The following is a 23472-nucleotide window of genomic DNA, read 5'->3' as shown; positions in this document are numbered from 1 at the left end:
TGGACGCCTGCAGGTCCGCCAGCCTCTTCCTCCTCTTCCTCCTCCTCCAGGAAGTGTCTCCGTCCTGCTCGGACGTCTCACTGCGTCAGTAGCAGCAGAGCCTTAGTCTCTCGGCTCCTCCGCCTCTTCCTCTGCACCGTAGGCGGACCGAGGCGGCAGGAGGAAGCGTCCCGCCGCGTAGAGGCAGCAACAGGTGTGGGTGGGGCAGCCGTGCCGCCTGAAACCTCTTCCTGAGCGGCGGTCCGGCTCGACGGAGACTCCGGTAGGCGGCATGACGTGGGGGACGGCGCTCTGCAGCAGGTTGTTGATTAATTTATCCCTCCACGGGGTCTTTTGTGGCTCTAGTGTCCCTTATATGAAAGTAGGCTGACAGGAAAGGGGGAAGGAGAGGAGGGAAGACATGCGGCAAATATCGTCGGGTCCGGGAGTCGAACCCGCGACAGCAGAGTCGAGGACTCAAGGCCTCCAAACGTGGGTCGCGGTTTCCCCTGCATGCCCCAAAATGTTAATTTTTGACGTTCCAAACGGCAGCTCTCAGAAATGACCATATAAGGAAGAAGACAGAGGATCAGAAAAGTTTATTTCCTTTTTTATTCAGTAACATCATCACATACAAATTCTTACTTGTAAATTCAAAAACGTTTTTAAAATTAAACTCAATCATAACTACAGGAGAAAAGTTAATTTCCAGGAATATTAAGACAAGTTGAAACAGTAAGGCACCGATGCCGCCGAGGGCAAAGGTCGTTCCCACAGAAACAAGAAACAACGAGGTCAGAGCAGCAATTACATCTAAACAAAGCAGCGGAACCAGAGGAACCGGATCACTAACGGGTCCACAACACCAGCACCGTCTCCTTGACGAATGGTCTCTGTCTATTTCCTGAAACCACTGAGTCAGAGCTGCCGATCACCAGCAGGAGGCGCTGCTCAGACAGCAGGTCCACCCACTGACAGAACACAGATTGGACCCAGAACCAGTGGGACCTCCACCAGGACCGGAACCAGAACTTTCAGCTAGTTTCCTCTGCAGGGCCGATGGCGCTCCTGATGCCGGCTAGAACCCTCTACTGACCTGCATCAGAACCAGACCGGGTCCAAACCAGAACGTTGGTCCTGGAAGTACACCCCCTCCTGGTAAAAACCTTACCGGCTTATAGAAACTCACAGCAGATTCAGAACCACCGTCAAAGGAGAAACCCAAACTGAACCACATTAGCCTGTAGATCCCAACATAGCTGATCACTGGAAATCTTTCAAGATGGCCGCTGTTAACAAGCCTTTTAAACCAGCTATTGGCCAGTTTTGATATGTTTAGTGCTAGCAGATGTTAGTTTGTTGGAGAAGTGGGTCAGTGAAGCTAACGTTTGACTAGCTGAGCCCACCACTGCCAATATCAGTGGTGGGCTCAGTTCTGATTTCAGTTCTGACAGATTCTCCATTTTTCTGGAGGACATTTTTCAAAATCTACCAGAAAAATCTAACAGAAGACAAAGAAAGTATATATATTTTGGAGCTTGTGGCGGCCATCTTGTTTCTAGTGAAGAGGCTTTCAGATTGGAGAGTTATGACCTTTAGTCTTCACCAGCTACCAGGAGTTTCTCTGAGTAATACCCCGTTTGATGTTGGAATACATTCGTACTTTCTTTCCATGTTTTGTCAATGAGTTTATTATATTTGGCATAAAATTATAAATATTTGTGTCATCCAGCAGTTTGGAGGCGGAGCAGCTGAGGTGATGATCTGAGGAGCAGAGGATCCATGTTTCAGTTAGTGAACATGAGGAACCAACCAGCTGGAGTCTTAAAGGAACGGGCGAACCGGAGGCTCTGCTGCTCTGCTCACCTCGTTGTTTAGTACAAAAATACATTAGAAACAATCACTGAGAGAAAGCAGAAGCCACACAATCAGAAACAGGGCAATAAGTAAGAAGTATTCACACCCTGCTGTTCACACACACACACACACACACACTCTGTAAACTCAGCACAGGCACAGGAAAGACGTTTCCCTTGGCTGTTAATGAAAACCTGCAGACGATCTGCAGAACCAATCAGCTTCATGTGTGGGACTGAAACTCCTCCCACCGTGGCTCTAGTAGCCCCTCCCACTGAGGCTGGGCGTGGCTTTAGTGGCTCCAGTAGCCCCTCCCACTGAGGGTGTGGCTTTGTGCTCCATGCTGATGGGCGGGGCCTGTGCTCTGGGGGCGGGGCCATCTCAGGTAAGGCAGTGGCTCCTGTGCTTTCAGCACCTGGACAGGTGTAGGACAGATGTGGGCGGGGCTTAACCGGGTTGTTCTTTGGCGGCTCAGCGACATCTGCTTCATATTTATCTTCCTCATACCTAAATTTGGTGTTTATGTCCTTAATTATCTGAACGTGAAATGATTTAATCTGGAATAAAATGCAAGTTGTTAATAAGTTGGTAATATTATATAATTACTCAGGAACGTTATTGAGTAATTAACCCCTTATAAACACTACAAACTGTTACTACCAACTAGTTACATCAATTATACAACAATTATTTACTTAATAGTTGAATAGAAGAACCTGTTGAAAGATAAAACAAATAAGTAATCAATGTATTAATTTCCTTTGCTCTTGAATAATTACTTATTGTGTAAACATGAATGTGTTTCTGTGATGATGGATTATTAACATGAATAATTAGAAAATAAGCTAAAGCTAGTTAACTTCTTGTTAGAAGCAGTTGCTACTAGTTACATTATAATAATAATTATATAATATTACCAAACTGTTTAAATTGTTGTCATTAAACGTTCATGTTTTAATAACAGGTTATTACACTGTAATACATATGTTATTAAATGTAAATTTTTGGTGCTAAGCAAATTACCTCTATGGTATTTGATTTGATTATTGATTATATAGCATTGAATTTATTTATCAATATATTATTTGTATTTAGCCAGATGCCTGAGCTGAGCCTGAACCAGAACCAGAACCCGAGAGAACCTCTGGGTCAGACAGAATCAGCATTATTCCTAAATGTGTTTGGATTTGACCTGGATCCTCATGGGGAGAAATGTCAGCTCCAGTAGCTCCAGTAACGTATTAAACTGGTTTTCCAGTAACTGTAGAAAGTCAATCAGAACCAACTGAACCATCATGATGTCATCAATTCCACTGACATGATGAACCAGAGGAGCCGGCCCAGCCAGCTGATGCTAGCGGCTAACAGCTAGCGGCTAACAGATCAGCTGCAGCTCTGATGGAGGACTGGGGGTCAGTTGGAGCAGTGGGGCCAGCCTCTGGTCCTTCCCTGCCATTACCATGACAACAAACCGGTAGACAGGATGGACAACATGATGGATAATACAACAGACATCAGGACGACCCCCGACCCCCGTTAGGACTCCAGCAGGCTGTGCCAGCGGCAGACCTGCCGCCCCTTGGCCTCCTTCATGTGCGTCCAATGGCTGAGCTCGTCTTCCCCGGAGCTGTTGAGGCCCAGGGAGATCCAGCCAATCAGCTCCTTCCTCTTCATGCTGCGCTTGTTGTAGACGGACAGGATGAGCGTGACGTCGGACAGCTGGAACAGCGCCACCTGGAACACGAAGGTCTCCTTGTAGGTGGGGTTGGGTTGTCCCCGGCAGACGGACGTCTTACACTTGGACATCTCATGACCCATGGAGTTCAGCAGTGACAGCTTCACCAGCGTGTCTGGACAGGAAGCAGGAAGCAGGTTACAGGAAGTACAGGAGGAGAGATTGAGTGCAGTGGCAGGTTCTGATAGAACCACAACCAGTCAAACTGATCTGCTTTCTAAATGTTTTGCTCCCTCCATCCTGTCAGCAGGTTATGACAACAAGGTCGCCGCTTCCTCCTGATCAAAGCACAGCTGCAGCGCTGCATTCTTCCTGTTGCTAAGCAACCGCTGCACGTCTAACCTGGAGGAGCCGACGTCGGTATACGACCAAAACATCTGATTTTCTCAGAAGACGAGCAGCTCTGAGATTTTAACTGATGCAGGAAGAGCCTGAGGAGCTGCAGGGCCCTGACATTCACAGTCAGCCTGGCGGGGCGCTAATGCTTTACACACAGTCAGCTAGTCTCAGATAAGCTAGTTAATGCAAGCTAAGCTAAGCTATGCTAGACTAAGTTAAGGAAACACACAACACTACTTCAGACACTAACCTTTAGGAACCATTTTATACCTTTATGATTCAAAGGTCAAAAGTTAAGGTCAACATATGAAAATAATTTTCTGCTGAAAATATTGAGGATCTAAACTGAAATAAATGTGAGAAGAAGGTGATGAGGTCCAAATAAAAGCTTCATAAAACATCTGCAGAAACAGCAACCTGTCCAGTGACCCAACCTCTCGCCCTTTGACCTTACACACCAGCCGTAATTCTGTCGTATTGGTGCAGTAATATGTCCCAGCACATCGTGCTGCGAAAAGCCTATTGTGCTGCGCTTTGTGCTGCTGTCTGACAAGCATGAACTCTTTCAATCACACACTGACTTCGCTCTCTTTCCGTGAAAGCAGAGAGGAAAATATCCGCGATTCGTCCCTGAGCGGCTGAATGCAGCGTCTGATGTGATCAGTAGAGCGGCTGATTGACTCGCTGCTGTTCATACCACAGAAAGGAGCTGTGAAAACGTGTGAAAACGTCTCGCTTCTCCACTCGGAGGCTCAGAGCCAATCAGAGATCAGCGAGGATCAAAAAGTTTGGGAACACCAAATGGGAGTTTTCTGACCGGAGGATCTTTTCAGGACGACACAAAGAAAACCTGACAGCCAGTCATGAGCTGGTAAGACCCACAAGCGGGAGGGCAAAGAATGTGTGTGTGTGTGTGTGTGTGTGTGTGTGTGTGTGTGTGTGCGTGCGTGCGTGTGTTCACAGAAAGACTGAACATCAGTTTGTTCTGGTAAGTAAACATCCTCATCAGAAACTAGTATTAAAATATATGCATATTTATTTGCTATTTCATTTTAAATATATTGAAAATTACATGTTTGTATTTTCTAAATATATTTTTCATGTTTAAAATAAATAGAAAGTTTCAAGACAGAACCAAACAGAACTGTAAAAACTCAAAGCGGATTCATCAATCTGTCCAACATTTCACATAATTAAAATGGACTCAAGTTCTTTTAAAAATGCTATTTTTATATTAATCTAGTGAAAAATGTGATATAAGTAATAAACTAATTATTTCATGTACATTATGAAAAAGCTGAAATCAATATTTCCAGACTGAGTGGAAATCCTGGAACCGGATTGACTGGAATGAAAAAGTGAGAAACGGTTGAAGACAATCAGGCAGAAACGGAGGGAGAGATTCATGCATGAACGAACGAACACAAACACAACGAGCACAAACACAACGAGCAAACGTCTTCATGGATGAGCTCCTGACTTTCAGTCTGTCACCTTCAGCTCCAATCACGTCCTTCAGGTTTTACCTTTAGTTTGGATTATCAATATTCTTATCAATATACAATTAGACAAATTAAGAAGAGTAAGGACAGAATTAAAAATTAAGATAAACTAAAGACAAATTAAGCTAAGCTAAGGTAAGCTAACAGTTTGTATTTTATTGATTTTGCCCTTCCTTTCTGCTTCTTGGTTCTAACTAATAATTTATTTAAAGCAAATCAAACAAATATAAAAAAGCTCAATGGGAATAATTTTGTTGAACAGAAAATATTTTATTTGTCAATCAAATTGTTATCTTTAGTCGTTTCATAGAGTAACAAATATCTCAGGATAGAAATTAGTTTTGGTGCAGAATAAACAAATGTAAAAACTCAACACTGGTTCATCTTTAATATGTTTCAAACTGAAGCTTTAGGTAGAAACTAATATTTCTATTTTGACTCAGTTTAGCTCTATGTGAAAGACAAAGGGCCAATTCACATCCAACTGCAAGCAGTTTTGTGGAAATATGATGAAAAGATTTCAGTGAAATGTCTGAACTGCATCCATGAAGGCGCAGAAAGGCTGAGTGGGCCGGCGCAGACTCACCTCTGATTATATAAACCTGTCCCCCTACCAAGTGTTTGAGACAACAGAACAGCCCGTCTGACAACAAGGGTTGGACAGCAGTAAGAAAAAACAGCGACCAAGATGTCAAAAGCCAGTAGGGACAGAATATCAGGAGCAGGACGACATTTCAGAGAAGGAAGGTAAGGAAAGAAAAACGGGTCAAGTATCAAGAACAATGCACAAAGTTCACTAGATAATTTGGGATTTCAGAAAAATCCTTCATTTTGACTAAAAGAGACAAAACTGGCAGAAATTCACAGAAAAACCCCAAATAATATCCACTGAAAATACAAGATGGTGGCAAATTTTTCAAGATGGTTGTCAAGAAAATAGTGTTTTTGCACTACATTTGACAACATTTAACAGATAAAACTTTTCTAATCATACATAAGTGGACCTACAGAAATTATATTTACTGATAATCTTGTGATTTCTCAACTTGGCCACGTCAAAGAAAAGACATTTTTGCACCAACACCCACCAGTCAGATGAATGGGTTGGTGTCAAATCATGGCTACATATTTGATCCATAGAAATCTTCTTTTCTTCGTTTTGTGCTTTTTCTGGTGGATATTTTCAAAATGGCTGCCACTGTTGCAAATGAGAACAAATGCTTGAACTAAAATCAGCAGCAGTGCTGGACAAAGCTAACCAACAGGTGGGTTTAACAACCACTTGCTAACACTAAACACGAATCTTAGCTCTGCTAATGCCACTAAACACATAGCTGACGCTAACTCTGAACTGCTAAGCTCATTAAAGGAATTAGTGGAAGCTAACGCTAACCATTAAGAAGACTATTTCTAAGTCTCTCGTGTTCATCTCCTTCCAGATGACGACAGCTGTGAGACTCGTGTGGAGAAATAAAAACTCAACAATCAAGTATACTCATGCTTTGAGTGAGTTTTGCGTATTTTAAATATCAAATATAATGCAAAGTGTTAAACCCTTTAGAAACTAGTTGAGTTGTTTAAATTCTCATTCTGTATGATAAAAACATACTTTTTTATATTTAGTTTATTCACATTCTCATACTGCATATTTACTGTAGTGTCTGTTGTAAATACATGAATCCATGCAGGGACATGAGGCTGCAGAGTCAGAGGAAGGCAGAGACAGAAATGAATATCAGTAGATATTTTAGTGAAATGTTTGCGGCTGAAAATGACAGGAGAAGAAAAACATTTAGTCTTTTTGCCTCAGTGTTTTTCATGGCTCATGTTTGGTAAGTTACTGAATGCAGGGCTGGAAAGTGAGACAGTAAGAAGCTAAAGGTCTGTTAAATTTTTATTTATTTTGTACGTCAAACTGCTGCACTGATGTAGAGAGTTGTTCGAGAAGAACAAAACTTGTTTTTTAGATTTTATTTTTGTTGTATTGAGTTTAAAACTTTATGAGCTGTTTCTTTCTTTTCTTAGTAGAAGCTAGTCTCACTGATGGAGGCTGTGAACCTCAACGCCGCTGCACTGTCAACAAACCCAGAAGCAAGCGCTGCAGGGAACTTACTGGGTGGCTTGTTGGCGGCCAGATTTTTGAAGTGGATGCCTTTGATGATTTCCACGGAGAGGCGGCCGGTGGTGGCGTTGTACACCAGGCCCACCAGGATCTCCGGAGCCGAGGTCTGACTGCCGGACTGGAAGGACGAGGCGCTGTCGCTGCACGTCAGGTCAGACAGGCTGACCTGGGACTCCCCGCCCTGAAAACACCACAGCTGGACATTAGGAAACGCCCCCAGTCATCCACTGTGGGAAACTAGATATCGATCATCATCGGATTGGAGTCGGACTGAAGCGGACCGGATTGTTTCATTGAAACTGGAGTCCGTTGAACAAGAGATCTTGGCTCAATAGAACAAACTGTATAAATACAGGTGAAGTAAAGAGCAGTCAATGAAAGCAGGGTGGGGAGTGCAGTGGTGTGTCTTACCGGGAGACTGCAGCATGGATCCAGGATGACCGGCACAGACATTTTGCCCTGGAGGTTGAGCTTGGTGAGGTAGAAGACCTTTTCTCCAAACACCTTCTCCTTCTTCATGCGCCGGATGCTGTAGAGGCGGAAACGGACGGCATAGTTGCCGATCATGTCTGTCTCCACGTGGCTGAAGCGGAAGGTCTCGGTGAAGACGGGGCCGGGCCCTCGCTGGACGCCCGTCTTGGCCCTCTGCTTCTTGGTGGGCAGCAGCACCAGGTGCACCTGCCAGGAGAAGTTCCCTGTGTGTTTGATGGAGGGCAGGTCGGTCACCGCCATGATGGTCACAGTCAGCTGCTGCTCCTCCGAGTCGTAGTCAAACACCACATCCAGCGTGCCGTACTTGGTGAGGGCCTCGGGTTCGTAGCCTTTTGGGAAGCGTGCGGCTGACCCGCGGGCCGACGTGTCCTAGAGAAGGAGAGGTTCAGGTCCAGCAGGAGCATCAGGCTATCAGCAGATCAAAGGCCGGCATTTACCTCAGGGCTGAGGACGGCTGTGCTGTCGCTGGGGGCGTCCTCCTCGTAGCCTTTGTTCAGGTAGCCTTCGCTCTCCAGGCCGTCGCTGCCCTCGCTCAGGCACTTGCCAAAGGACAGGTGAGGACTGCCGCTGGTCTGGGAAAGGTCGCACTTGGCGTCGCCGAGGTCCGACATCGTGCAGGACATCCTGGGAGAACCGTTCTCATCCTGGTAGGGAGGCGGCTGGAGCTCGTCCAGCGGCGGCGTTCTCCTCATCCTCTGGATGCAGTTGGCTGGTTGGAGAGAGTTTGGTGGCATCAACGCTTCTTCGCCTCAGGTACGACAGCTTTAACTCTAAACACCAACAGATCTGACAGCACATACTCCCAGGACCTTCCACACAACTGCCCTGCACATTTTAACCAAACTGTTAGAGTGGTGCAAAGAAGAAAACAGAACTAGGCGAATTTCTGTGTTTCCACCTGATGGTTTGGAGCGACTCACAAGGCGACGTGTGATGTCAGAGTGTGATGTCATCAGATGTTGACGCTACACATGTCTGTGGTAAACAGGAAGTAGAGGCTACTAGCTAGCATGGAGCAGAGAGAGTGCTCCCTCCCAGCTGGAGGTCTGCAGTTTGGTTCCTCTGGTAAGTCTCAGACAACCAGCGGATGGCAGCGTCCATTATGTCAGAACTTATTCAGTTAACGTCTTTCTGCCTTTCCTTAGCGCTCAACACTAAATACTTATGTTAGGGTGACCAGACGTCCTCTTTTTCCCGGACATGTCCTACTTTTCAGACCTAAAAAAATGTCCGGGGGGAATTTAAAAATCATCCGGGATTTTAGTCAACTGCCTCCAAACACATTACATAGCTTACAGTGCATTGTGATTGCATTGCCACTCCGTTCCACTACTCCATTCCAGGTTTCTTTGTATGGTAAATTAGTCCCGCCCTGCTCCCCAAATCCAATCACGTTGCATTATGTGTGTGAGTGTGTGTGGGAAAAGTAAAGATAGCTGAGTTGACTTGTACACCGGCCGCTAGACTAGTTAAACCTTAAGTGTGACAGGCGATAGAACATGTGTGTTCGCCGATTCTACGGCAAAAATGCCTAAACGAAAGTGTACATTTACGGAGGAATTAAAGAAAAGATTCCCATGCTTTCGTCAAGGTCGTGATCCCTATGAGGCGGAGTGTTTGACGTGTAAGGCAGGCACTAATGTGTCTGTGGCAAATAAAGGTGCCAACGACCTGCAAGTGCACGTGAATTCATCAAAGCAGCGAAAGCAGCCAGAGGCAAAAGCTCTTCGGCTAAAGTCACAGATTTCTTTGTGACAAAGTCAGACAGTGCAGCCGTCACTGCAGCAGAAGGCAGCTTTGCTTTCATACTGTTAAGCAGTATAAGGTCAGTAACGAGACAGTATTTTTTTTTTTAGGGGGCGGGGGTATGAAGTCCAACCCCCACCAACAACAACAAAAAAAAGTGTCCTCCTTTTCAGAAACCCCAAATCTGGTCACCCTAATTTATGTAATCCATGTTATTTTAGTGAATATGAATTATAGCTTGTAATACACCGTATTGCCTGTAGGTGGCAGTAAATGGCTTCAAAGTAGCCTAAAGCTACAGTGATATGCTACATGGGCTATAGCAGTGGTCTCCAACCCCCTGGCTGCAAACCGGTACCGGTTCGTGGAACAATTGGTACCGGGCCGAACAAGAAATAATTAAATATTTCCGTTTTATGAATTATTTGAGTCTGGAAGATCTTTTATTTTGAAAATCCTTTAACCGGATTCTCTCGGTTACATCTTGCGTGCCAACATTGAGCCCACAAGCAGCAAAATGAGTAAGAAACAGATCAGATGTCTTTGGAAAGTTTCTTTGCGAAGGGGAAAAGGCCCAGAGAAGAGACAGGAGAACAGATTTACATGATGTTTGGTATGTGAATTAGCAATGCTTATTACGGCTAACTCACAAAGGCTATTGTGCTGATATTGGACCTTTTCTTTTTGAAATACTGGCGAAGTATTTAGGATTTGTTCCACTGTACAGAATTGAAGAGTGCTGAAAAAAGATATTGATGTCAATTCAGTGAATATTATTTTGATGTTCTGTTGAGCTAAAAGACAGAAGTTATTTATAACAGCTGGAAATCATTTTATCCACACGGAGTGAGGAGATAATCTTTCACTGAAGTGACTTAGAATCATATATGACACTATAGTGAAAGATGTTTATATGCAGGTTGTTTTGTTTTGAGTTGAGAGACAACGTATGAAGAAGGGCGAGCCAGGATCCAAAAGAGGGGATTCACATTGTGTCCATGACGATGCCAAAGGAGAACCTTCTTCTGTTCCACTAGATCGGTGGAACTGCATATGAACACTACACAGATATAGCTACAATATAACATTCAGATCTGAAAACTGAACTGAAACAATTCAAAAGGGAAAAAACTCTTGAACTTGACTGACTTAAGACTATTAAAAGAAAACATTGATTATTTTGTTCTGTTTGTATTATTGTCAGAATGTGTAATAAATATGTGTTTTGTTCAACACAGTGCTTCCCCGACTCCTCCTGAGTTGGACCCGGTTCTGATGCCTGTTTGTTTAAACAGATTCAGTCACTGATCCCTTGCAGCAGGCTTAGCTAGACTCAATCGGGGGCTAGCTAAATGTTTCGCTTCATTTTCTCTAACAGGCCATCATCCATCCATCCATCCATCCATCCAGTGTGTTGCCATGGTAACATGGTACCATCGTCTGCCGAGGCCTCACTGCTGTAGCCGTCTCCGGTCAGGGCTCTGTAGTTCTGCCGGCTCTCCCACCTGAAGCCCCCCCGGGGCCTGGCGCCGCCCACGGCCCCCGCTGCTCCTCTGAGGCCCTGGGAGCGGCCCACCGCCTCCTGGTACCGACCCAGCAGCTCGCTGTCGCTGTCCGAAGAATCGCCGCCACTGCAAGACGCCGTTTCTGCTGGGGACAGACAGGAGGCTTAAGAACTGTGGAACTGGAACCCAGAACCAGAACCGGACTGTTTAACTGACTGTTTAGCAGGATCTGGCAGTATCCCAGTAGCAGTACCTGCTACTTGTGAGGATCTGGGAGTTTTTGTGGGAATAACTGGGAATCAAGCCGTTGCCATGGCGATGGGCTCATAATCGGCGACATTATGCAACGCGGCATTACACAACAGAAGCATATTTATGGAAACACGAACAATGGCTGGCTGTGAAGAGCAGCAGTCAGTAAAGCCTGACGCATGAAACAGAAACATCCATCAAGCTGGACATGAAACATGAAGCTGTCGCCATGGTTACCAGCATGTCTGATTCATCCACTGTCACATGCCTGTAGTCTCACTGAGAAATGAAAGAGATTCATTACTAGGTTGACATTCTCAGGAATTGCTGCAGCTGCAGCTTCTGACCAGCAGGGGGCAGCAGAGCGCTGCTTCACCTCAGCGTCCTGGCTGTAGCTCTGCCAGGCTGAGATGATAAATATATATGAGCCGATCAGCTTCCTGATGATACAAGCCTCTACTGGCTTTACTGGTTCTCCAGAAGTTTCCAGTCCCTGGAGGCTCTGGTTCTGTTCCAACCAGTGAGTTCTGCTACCAGAACCTCCTGGCAGATCCCAGTCACCAGAACTAACCAGACAGACAAACTTCTTTAAGGACTCACTGTATGTAAACATATGAGCTGGTTTGGATCAGAAGTTAAAAATGATTCCAGAAATCCAAAAGACCAGACAGCGAACCGATTCATCTGAACAACAAACTGGTTCAGTAAAGAACTGATTCAGTAAAGAACTGGTTCAGTAAAGAACTGATTCAGTTGGGGACAGACTGAATCAGAACTGGTTCAAAATAATTGGTTTGGTATGAACTGGAGTATAAACTGGTTCATTAAGAACTGGTGTAGTATGAACTCCTTCAGTAAAGAACTGGTTTAATAAGAACTGGTTCATTATGAAACGGTTCAAAAAGAACTGGTTCAACAGAAAACTGGTTCAATAAAGAACTGATTAAGTAAGAACTGGTTCAAAAAGAACTGGTTCAGCAAAACAACTGGTTCAGTAAAGGACTTGTTCAGTCAGTGGAACATTGAGTGGAAGGAAGACCTGCTTCAGGACTCACCTTGCGGCTCCGGGTTCTTCCTGAAATCGTCGAGGCATTGCAGGTTGGCCGGGTTCTGCAGAACCAGCTTGTTGTTGAGGAACCAGAAGAGGAAGGTCATGAGGATGATGAAGAGCGCGATGGCCGTCAGGAAGCCCAGAACCTCCGGAGAAACTGGACCGGAACACAAACAGAACCTCAGGAACGCACGGGCCACAGCTTTACATACACCTGACCATCAGCAGAGACGGACGCTGCCTAATGGTTACCATGGCAACAGGTTCAGCATCATTCAGGTTCAAGTCGGATCAGAGCCAATATGGGACGGTCTAATTAATCTACTCATAAAATCAGATTAAATCTGTTCAGATTATAATCACCGAGTCCAACAGAACCAGTCCGGCTCCTTCCTGTTAAGTTCGGTCCACACAAACATTCAGTTCAAACGAATCTGCAAATTTGCTAATTCGATTCTGAACTAAAGCGGACCGGACCAGAATCAAACTGAAGAGGAACGGAGTCGGATTAATGCGGACCGGAGTCGGACTGAAGAGGAACATTGAGGTTCCAGGGTTTCCCCCAGTAAACCTCCTCAGTCTGCTGGTCGGCCCGCCGAGGCGTCCACCATGTTTTTGTATTAAAAGATGTTAAGTTGGAAAAGTAAAAATATTACTGGGTAATTATATGTTACTGGAAAACATGGCCAGTGAAACGATATTAAAACCCACAATTAGTCTTAAAACCAACAAATCAAAAAATATAATTAAGATGAATATCAATTATTTGCACTTCTGTTTAATCCAAATTATGTCAGCGGCTCCATGAGGCCCCCAGGGCTTCAGGGGCCAAAATGATCATATTTTAACACAAACCACAGATACATAAATGTAACATTTGTTTATTGAGATGATCAATGCTGCTGAATTTGATTTAATGGTTTCAGCATTAATTAAAATATTTTAAAGTAGGGCGTGCTGTGGTGGCGTAGGGGATAGCGCGACCCACATTTGGAGGCCTTCAGTCTTCGACGCGGCAGTCGCGGGTTCGATTCCCGGACCCGGCCGATGTTTGCCGCATGTCTTTCCCCCTTTCCTGTCAGCCTACTTTCACATAAGGCAGTGTTTCCCAATTCCAGTCCTCGGGGCCCCCCTGCCTACCAGAACAGCTGATTCAAATGATTGCATGACAGCTTCTGCAGCCACCAAGTACTGCAGGAGTCTGTTAATCACCCAAAGATTCAATCCAGGTGTGTGGCAGAAGGGAAACACCTAAAACATGCAGGCAGGGGGCCTGAGGACTGGAATTGGGAAACACTGACATAAGGGACACTATTTAATTCAATGTTGCTAATGTGGTTTTAGCAGCTCTAACATTTCTGTCTGTTGAGTTTTTAAACTGTTTTGAAACTGTTTTGGTTGGTTCAGTTTATGGATGAGTTTCTCAGATCTCTGCGCGCATTAACTCTGTCTAAGTGGACAAAGCATTTGATATGGCCTAATGCTTCATCTAACTGGAAAAATAATACTAAAATAAAACCAGCGTGATGCGTGACGAGCATGAAAGCAAAGGTAACGCACTGAGGCAGCAGCTCTGATTGGTCCTCGTGCCTTTTAATGTATAAACTATAAACTTATTAAGAATAAATCTGCTCTGACAGTGAAACGCTTAGAGCAACAGAGACGCTTGCAATCCGGATTTAACTTAAAAAATAATCATTTTTGCATTATTGAATTGTCTAATTAAAAAATCAGCACTTGGCCTGGCGGTGGCTAGTAAAGCATGGCGGGCTGCCAGGCTGGGGAAACCCTGAGGTTCTTGATGTATGAGGTTGAAGAGTCAGTGAGTTGAATTCATGAATCCCATCTATTTAAACTAAAATGCAGTGCTAGTCCATCAGCATGCTGTCCTTATGGGACCCAACAACAGTTTCCGATTCCTTTAGTGGGCCTGTTTCTCAGAAGGTGTTTCCTAGCGTGTCATTTTCTTTGACCTTTGCAGGTGCATTTTGTGTCTATATGAGCAAGCAAGCGGTCGCAGCGGCTGAACGCGGCTCTGACTGAAGCCGCTTTATTTCTTAGTTTGACTGAATTAGACGTGACGTTTGAGTGTCCATCCAGATCCTACAGACGACTGAACGAGACACACAACGAGACAGGACAGCAGGCAGAGGACAGGTGGACATGGGGGACAGGTGATGGGCTGCAGGAGACTCCTCTACCTTTTCTGATGCAGATCAGCTCATGAACTCCACAGTGACGATCTCCACCTGGAGAGACAAGGAGGAAGGATGAGAACCAGAACCCTGGTCTGGACCAGAATCCTGGTCTGGTCCAGTAAACAGAGAAGCAGCAGCTGTATGTAGGAGGAAGCTCAGCATCTTCTTCCTCCTCAGGTTCTCCTGCTCTCTGCAGCCTCAGACTAGCTATCACTTTTACTTTGACTAGACCAGATATATTCCCTCAGACACTGAAGCTGCTGCATCTAAAGCAAACAAGCAGAGCGACTCAGTGGACCGACCCGACAGCCAGGCTGTATCCGCCCCACGTTTTACAGCAACCCATCAGAGACTGAGGGGTATGAAAACCAACAGCGGTAGTAAAGGGTTAAATGTGGCTGAACAGGAAGTAGATGAGGTGATCATGTGATCAATCAGCTGATTATTGTCTACAGATTGAAGTCAAAGCGTTCAACCTGCTGCCTCTCACTGAACAGTGATGTCACTTCCTGCTTCACAGCTTTGTTCTTTCAAAGCCTGCTGACCTTCGAAGCAGTGACCTCTGGTTTCAGGCCGACCGTCCTCATGTCCGTCAGTCTGTCCTCCATCCATCTGTCGGCACACCTCAGCTCATAGCGGAGCTAATTTGTCGTTTAGCGCACTTAGCTTCCTCTAAATCATTGTTCCAGGTAAATGCTAAAGTCTTAATTTACTCAGCTATTTTATAAACTTTCAGTTAAATAAAGTTTAATTTCTGTGATGAAGTTTTGGTTAGTGACTGTTAGGAATTCATCAAGAAGACATTTATACTCATGCTTTTATTTTGAAGGGAGAGAAGACTGTTGCAGCAGTTCAGTTTCCTCTGCTAACAGGGCAGGTGGGGGTGCCGCCTCACTCACACCTGCCCACCATCCCCTCTCTACATCCAGCAACAAGCAGCTTTAAGAGAGGAGAGCTTCAAAACAGGAAGTAACCAGGAAGAAGAGCCACTATCAAGTAACCATGGAAACCATGAAAACAGTCTGGTTTCCTGTTGAAGCTTTTCACTGCTTCTCTGGACTGGAGGAAGAGGAACCTTTTCAGTGTGAATGTAACTCCACTGGTTCCGACTGTGGGATTTTATTTGGTGGCATCAGAACAACGGAGACTGAATAAAAATGCATGCCACACTTTTCAGATTTCATCAGTAAAATAACTTTGTTCTGGTTTGTCACATAAATATGAATGAAAGCAGCATCTGAAGACCCTAAAAACATAAATTATCCCAAATGTTAAGGAGCTTCTCTGTGAAGACTGGTTATGACGTCACTTCCACTTAAAATCAGAAATCCTTTCTGATTCCCAGTTTAGGTCCAGTTTCCTAATACATGAAACCAGATTATATGTTGGATTATTTCAGCTCCATCATAAAGCTTCTCTGGAGGTTCTATTGGACCGGAACAGAGTTCCTCCTCCACATGAAATCCTGAATATGACCCACATTCCTCCAGAAGCGGGCTGGTCAATACCAGAACCGTGTAGGTCGTAGCCTGCCAGTCAGCGCGGAGGGAAAAGCGGCGCGGGAAACGGCCATCTCCAAGTTTCGGAGCTTCTTGCTCCGCTTCCTGCAGCCAACCCTGACGCTACTCCTCTCTCTGACTCCGGCAATACCACCCGGAGGTTCGGGGCTCCGAACCGAGCCGCAGAACCGCCGCTTTAGCGGGTAATAAGCAATAAAGCCGCGTTCAAACAAGAAGGAGGTTTCCGATCAGAGCCACCGGTACAAACATGGAGAATCACTGCTTTTCTCCAACAGGACAGCTGTCCGAACCGGGCCCAGGTACTGCCTTCCTGATGGGAAACACAGCCCGCCCGGACCAGAACCACAACTCGTAACCCAGACGGAGTTAATTACCGCGGAGAGCAGAGCCGTTATTGGACTACTTACCATCAATCGCCATGATGTTCTGGCTGGCTCCAACCACAGGGGGCGCTAAAGAGAACCGATTTTAGAATAACATGTCATGTTTCGAAGCTAAAGGCTGCTTAGCTGCAGCTCTATGTGACACATTTCTATGGGATGTTATTAGCAACACTAATAGCCTTTTATACCAGTAAAATGTGTTCTGGTATAAAAGAACACATTTTTCTGACACACTTTCATTTGTGTCAGTTTCAACCTACATATTTAGTTAGCAAGCTAAATATTTAGTGTACCTAAATAGCTATATGTAGCTCGAAGCTAACTTTGTAGCTTCGAGCTACATTTGTAGGCATTAAACTAAATCTTTAGCTTTCCAACTGATGATGTGTGTAGAAAAAAAAAACCTCTATGAGCTGAACTGTTTATTGTCTTTTAATAAATTGATTGATAAACACGGGTAGGATGAAGCTCATATCCGTTAGCCTAACTTGACCCGTTCCCTCCTCCTCCTTCAGGCTGGTCCCGCGGGACAACATGGAATCAACATTCTGGTTCTGATGTTCCAGAACATTTCAGCCACAGCTTCTCCTGCTGATTTCCTATTTATAGCCACCGACGGCCTCATCAGAGCGTCTCCTTCTTGTTGTCATAGAAACCGGCCGCATTAGCTCCTCCGTCTGCCGACAGTTAGTTTCCTACCAGACTCTACAGCACCACCATGTGGTGAGAAGGTCAACTGCAGGTTGAGATTCTTCACTCATGAAAATCAGCAATAATTAAACTTTATGATCAGCAATGAGACTGGTGGCACATTTCCCAGAATGCACTGCTTTAGCTCTGTAGCTTCTGCTGGAGGCTGATCAGCTGCTCCATGTTGATGCTGCTGCCGCCGCACACTATCACCAGCAGGGGGCGCAAGGGAGTCGGCAAACGGCCTGGAAAACAAACCAGATTTAGGTCACAGGTGAGGTTCTGAATACATGATGAAGATACTGCTCTGGTTCGGACCTCAGCTTCTTTACTAACGTGTCAGAATCAAAAATGAATAATAAAAAACTTTCTATATATTAATAATATGTGCAAATATACTGAATGTGTTATTTTCTTTGATAAATGAGTAATAATTCAATCTTAACACAATAACAAAAATGAAACAAATAAGTAAAACTAAAAAACGTGAATAAAAAATGTAAATGTCTAAATTAAAATGTAAACATAAACAAAAATACACATCTAATAAAATGTAATAAAAACTAAAATAAAACACATGAACAATTTAAAAACAAGATATATAAGAGATAAAATAAAAAATGAACAAAAATAAAATTCATTAAAATAACTTACAAAACAAAAAGAAAATTTTTGAAGAATAAAATATACATAAAATGAAGAAAAATACATAGAAAAAAATAAATGAATAAAAATTTAAAATACATATATTAGAAAATATGAAATAAAATATAAAAAAAGAACAAAAACAGAAGGTAAAAAGGCCATAAAAACACAAAGCAAATAAATAATAAAAATAATAATAAGCGCGGCGGCCGCCTGCCTTGGGCCTGCAGTCTGGGGATCAGGCCGCTGTAGACGGCAGCCAGCGCTGCTCCACACGCCATCTCCACCAGAACCCGCTCCTCATCTGGAACACAGAACCAGCACACGCCCTTCAGAACCGGAAGCAGAGCCGGATGTGGACAGCAGGAAGCCACTGACCCAGGAACATCTGGATGGCCCTCAGCGCCTCCTGGTCCGTCACCAGCTCAGAGATGATGGTCGCCTCGCCGCTCTGGCTCAGCTCAAAGGCTCTGCGGCAGACCGTCTTCGCACCCAGACACTTGGCCTCGCTGGAGACGGAGGCAGACAGGAGGGGACACAGAGGGACGAGTGTGAAGGAGTAACGGTTCTGTTTGCTTCTTCATTTTTATTTTACTGAAGCAGGAAATAATAATTCAGACGGCTGGTTCTGCTGGACCAGGAAAAAACTAAAATCTTTGCAAAAATTTCAGATGAACTTTTAAGGTTATCTGTATGTTGTCATGGCAACCTGTGTGATCGGCCAATCGGAAGCAGCCAATGGGATCCGAGCTGGACCAACCTGGTGATGTCATCCAGAGTCACCAGCTCCCCCGCCTTGATTGCAGCATTGAAGCAGTCGGCCCCCACTGTTTCCATGGCGATGACCGGCACGTCCGCCCAGCCGGCGTCCTTCAGGCCACGGACGACGCCGCACAGCAGGCCCCCGCCCCCCACCGACAGCAGAACGGCGCCGGGACGGGCCCCGGGGCCCAGGGCGGCCGCCGCCTCCGCCACCACCGAAGCGTGACCCTCCCTGGAGAGACGGGGGACATGCTGGGTCTGAGCAGGGGTCAGAGGTCAGGAGCCAGGGGGTACCTACCACAGCAGGGGGTGATCAAACGGAGGAACAAAGGTCAGCTGCTCCGTCTCTGCCAGCCTCAGAGCTTCGGCGTTGGCGTCGTCCCAAACCTGACAGTCAGAGACAACAAGCATCCAGGGGTCAGAGGTCAGGGGAACAGCTGGACGGGCACCCCCTGATGCGCTTCTGGCAGAGACAAACCGGACTAGATTCCTCGGGTTTTGACCGAGGAATCTAGTACTCGGTCAAAACCCAGAGGAGCTGATGCAGGACGGCTCTGACCTTCCCAGCGACCTTGACAGTGGCGCCCTGCTCCTGCAGCCTGCGGACCACCAGGGGGGGGGTGGAGGATGGGACCACCACGGTCGCTGAGAGCCCCATCTTCCGGGCCACGTAGGCTGTGGCCATCCCGGCATTCCCACCTGTAGAGACGGCCGTTACCATGTCGGCTGTTAGTATGATGAGGCAGGGTCAGAGGTTACCTGAAGAACACACGACTCCCCTGGAGCGGCTGGCGAGCTGCAACAACAGACGGAGCATCAGCAGCAGACAGGCAGACAAGGTCCAGGCAGAGTGACGGCAACCCCACCTGCTGGCAGAGGTGTCCTATGCCGCGGATCTTAAAGGAGCCGGAGGGCTGGCAGTTCTCCATCTTCAGGTAGACAGCGGTGCCCGCCATCTTTGACATGCTAACGCTCTCCAGCAGCGGCGTGTTCACGTGGAAATGCTCCGGCATGGTGCACAAGATGAGTCTGAGATGAAAATAATGTTTAGATTCTGTTACCAGTCAACACGGTCCCGTATGAGGCAGACTACACTTGTAATTTTAATAGGCTTCTATTTTGAAATTAAACATCAGATGTGGATGACATTTGCTGGTTGTGTTCTGGAGGCGTCCCTCTATGGAGCTAAAACTGTCTCTTAATTCACAAATGCACAGGACGAGATCCACAAATGCAAAAAAAATTTTTTATTATATTCAGGGATGTACACACTCCTGAACTACCAATCAAAAGTTTTATATTATATTTCCAGGGGAGAAGATTTACGGAGAGAGCGTGAGATGTAGCATATTTTGGCAAATAGCATCTTCAGCCTTGTAGGATAAATAAAATAAAAACATCACTTTGTGTTTCTGAAAAGCGTGACTTAAGTGAATTATCACACTGCTAGGATAATTAATCAATTAAGGACTAGGGTTTTCTAAGAATTCATAAAATACAAAGGCTATTATCTTGAATAAATTCAACTTTATAGAAAGACACTAGCCTGATGCTATTAGCATGCAGAAGCGCTAGCATAGCTCGATAGTACAGTTTACTCACTTAGATCACTAGCTTGTGATGATAGTTGCACAATTAAATCGCTTAACATTAGTAATAACGTGGGGATTATAGCTAAATACTAGTGATGTTACGTGATGTGCCGAGGCTTCGAGGCGTGTGTCGAGTAATGGAGGGGGCGTTTCCGTAAAGCGCGTATCGAGGCTTGCTTCATTTAGGGGAGGAGCCGAAAACGATGACGTCCGAGGCCTCGCTGCCCGGCTGTACCACGTGACTGCTTCGGGAAATGGCTCAGATTTTGTCGCGCGGTTTGACAGCTTTATAAACCCCACAGGCTCCATTCAAAATGTGGGTTGTTGTAGGCGAGTTGCAGTCAGTTGAGAGAGTGGATAGAGTTTTGATAGTTTGGATAGCAGAGTTTGGATAATGGTTATTTAGTTTGAGACAGTTAGTTTGGTGTTTGGAGAGTTTAGGAGAGAGATAGATAGATAGGAGATTTAGGAGCGCGAAGACAGGATAGGAGTAGGATGGAGCCAGCGAGAGGTAAGGTGAACTGAACATTTGCAGATGCATTAGGTTTGCTTATGAGGAACTGTATTTTTCACTGTTTCTTATTTTCTGTAAAGGTGAGGTGTTTATTGTGCACCAAGGAGTTGGGGTACAATAATAACACCTCATCCATGCTAAGACACTACCGTGCCTTGCATGAGAATAGGGAGAAACTGGAGCTTCACCCAGCCAAGGTATTTCATTACTATACTATATACTATACTATAATCATCGGTCACTGTACCCCAATCTGTACAAACTTGCACTTATTTATTTATGCACCATCATCTGCCATGTGCTGTCTTTTCAAAGGCTGGAAGTAGTGTCAAAAAAGAGAAATCATTTGAAACCTAAAACTGTGGAGAAATTGTTGTTTCTTAATAAAAATGAATGAAATCATCCAAGTTACACAAGCATTAGCCTATTCACTACCCCCTCCCTAGTTCCACAAGCACTTTCACTGTCCTCTGCCTGATTAAGCTCATGCCATTTTTCTAGAGTCACAGAAAAACATTATTACACAACATGCCATATCACATGACACTACTATTTTGGGAATAATTACACACAGAGAATACATTCAAACAATATTTTATTGTTCAAACAATATTTTATTGTACACATATGTACACCTTTTGTGAAGTCATTCCCAAGACCCATAATAGACAAAAATTCAATGCATCACATGTGTTAAGATACAGCGGGCTGTGATTGTACACCTGGCCACTAGGTGGTTTCGTGTGCACATGAAGCCTCAAGAAATGAACCCTTTCTCGAACCAATTGGCTCAAGTGGTACAATGCCTCATGAGGCTTCATCTCACCATCACTACTAAATACATTAAATAGATATTTCACTTACCGCCCCTCTGTCGCTTCCAGAGGCCAGGCTGAGGTCTAAACTGTCGGTGCTTCGTAGCTACGCTGCTGTTGGAATCAATTAATGTGATTGGCTGAAACATACCAACGTGGGGCTTCGTCCATATGATTGGGTGAAACAAGGAAGCTATCTGATTGGTTGCTGATCATACAATCAGATAGCCTATTTATTTAAAAAAGACATTTGCTGACTGAGACTTGAGGGGAGTCTTAAAATGCACACACAAATACAGAGAAACTCACAGGCCAGAAACAACTTGTAAATCAAGATATACAAGTGTGAATCTTGGTCTGTGCATTTGTGAATTATGAGACAGTTTTAACTCGTCTGTCACCCAGAAGTGAGAGAAGTCGCTGGAAACAGAGGATTCCTTAATATCCCCAATTTTTTCGGATACATAATTTCCTTTTGCACCTGCATAAATACAAAGTCTAAATTTGAAGCCACTGGAAATCTACTTGCAGTAGATCAAACATGAACCGGACGTGCGCTTTTATTTTGAAAGCAGCACGTAAATAGGGACGCCGTAACGTGTTGAGTTGTCGCGCAAGAGACTATCGGACTTGCGCCGCAGTGATATCGCCCCTTCCAAGATGGCAAACTCGCTAACGTGTTCGCCATCTTGAAAGGGGCATCCATCTAAGACTCTATATACACAAAAACAACTCTATCTAAAACTGACCTAGTAAACAGTAAGTTAGAACACTAAAAATGTTCATCAATACTATAAAATATTCCATTTTATGCACGATTTATACACAGCTAACAAATAGCGTCGTTATGAAACAGGCGATTAAATACAATAAATCTGAACTTACGTTTGGTGAAGAGTAGCAATAAACGAGCGTTCAATAAGTAATAGGATGATTTAGAAAATAAAGCTGTTAACAGGAGGAAACATGACAAAAAAAGTTGAATATAGAAACAGCTGCATGCTAAACACGTAACATGGAGCCGAATTAATATAGCGCTTCCGTTGGACTTCCAAATTAAAGAAAATGTCTTTATACAAATATTATTTTACTTAAAAGTATATTTATCCGCTCTCTGTCAACTCATGATAAACATTATTACCCGATAAACACCATTACCACGAATAATAAAAAAGTAAAAATCTGGACATAAGTGTAGATTAAAATCTTACAGATTCGCAATTATCGAAAAGCGCTTCTATTTTGAAGGTTTCATGTGCTGCTTACTGGAACCTTCTCGGGATTTAAAGGCTTCAAATGAATAAAAGCGAATATTTTAGCTTTCAGAACCAGAGCAGAAAGTTCTACAGAAATGATTCCTGTAGTAATGAGTCAGTTTTAAATGATCCAAACTTACCTGCTGAGGCGCAGCTGACAGTGAGCCCAGAGCGGATGGCTGAACTTTTATGACCATCCAAAGTCCGCAGTTTATTACGTTCTTCCTCTCTCTCGCGCACACACATCTCAAATTAAGGAGTTTCATGAAGAGAAAAATATATGTGTGTGTGTGTGTGTGTGTGTGTGTGTGTGTGTGTGTGTGTGTGTTGTGTCACTCTGCTCATTGTTGTCTGGAAAAAATTTTACATCTGGATGGAAGTTTTGCATCAAACTGCAAAAATATTTAACAGGAAATGTAATCCTTTTCTCTATTTTTTGGTCAGAACCAGATGAGCAGGAATGTTAATTTGATTTCTGTTTCATATTTAGAGCAATAAAGAGAAATTTGTCCTGTAA

At 44.5% G+C, this 23472-nt stretch overlaps 2 protein-coding genes and 1 long non-coding RNA gene across 10 annotated transcripts; 1 reads left to right on the top strand and 2 right to left on the bottom strand.

The window, feature by feature from the left end:
• Positions 1-572: 572 nt before the first annotated feature.
• On the bottom strand, positions 573-16964 carry syt14a (synaptotagmin XIVa). Of its 5 annotated transcripts, none has more exons than XM_044142138.1 (9): positions 16706-16964; positions 14782-14829; positions 12585-12737; positions 11207-11422; positions 8464-8735; positions 7946-8395; positions 7526-7715; positions 5999-6076; positions 573-3686 (listed from the first exon to the last, which is right to left on the bottom strand). In XM_044142138.1, exons 1-9 carry the CDS (start codon positions 16716-16718, stop codon positions 3373-3375), a joined length of 1734 nt encoding a protein of 577 aa, XP_043998073.1. In that variant the 5' UTR covers positions 16719-16964; the 3' UTR covers positions 573-3372. The 5 variants fall into 5 exon arrangements, with proteins under 5 accessions (XP_043998073.1, XP_043998075.1, XP_043998074.1 ...); XM_044142140.1 differs by having other exon boundaries at positions 5999-6055; XM_044142139.1 differs by having other exon boundaries at positions 11207-11419.
• On the top strand, positions 6102-11594 carry LOC122845736. Its single transcript, XR_006373114.1, has 3 exons — positions 6102-6918; positions 7438-8779; positions 11151-11594. It is a non-coding gene; the product is annotated as an uncharacterized LOC122845736 (long non-coding RNA).
• Positions 16965-17097: 133 nt separating the features above from the next.
• sdsl (serine dehydratase-like) lies at positions 17098-23207 on the bottom strand. 4 transcript variants are annotated; one of them, XM_044142143.1, is made up of 10 exons: positions 22585-22750; positions 21749-21813; positions 19645-19807; positions 19538-19574; positions 19338-19477; positions 19077-19165; positions 18777-19010; positions 18395-18525; positions 18234-18320; positions 17098-17616 (listed from the first exon to the last, which is right to left on the bottom strand). In XM_044142143.1, exons 3-10 carry the CDS (start codon positions 19789-19791, stop codon positions 17513-17515), a joined length of 969 nt encoding a protein of 322 aa, XP_043998078.1. In that variant the 5' UTR covers positions 19792-19807; positions 21749-21813; positions 22585-22750; the 3' UTR covers positions 17098-17512. The 4 variants fall into 4 exon arrangements, with proteins under 4 accessions (XP_043998078.1, XP_043998079.1, XP_043998081.1 ...); XM_044142144.1 differs by lacking the exons at positions 21749-21813; positions 22585-22750 and adding an exon at positions 23096-23207; XM_044142146.1 differs by lacking the exon at positions 21749-21813 and having other exon boundaries at positions 22585-22751.
• Positions 23208-23472: the final 265 nt, after the last annotated feature.

The sequence above is a fragment of the Gambusia affinis genome, linkage group LG16 (assembly GCF_019740435.1).
Source record: "Gambusia affinis linkage group LG16, SWU_Gaff_1.0, whole genome shotgun sequence".
Taxonomy (NCBI): Eukaryota; Metazoa; Chordata; class Actinopteri; order Cyprinodontiformes; family Poeciliidae; genus Gambusia; species Gambusia affinis.
Note: the sequence above shows the minus strand (reverse complement) of the source record. Positions and strands in the feature narration are given on the sequence as shown.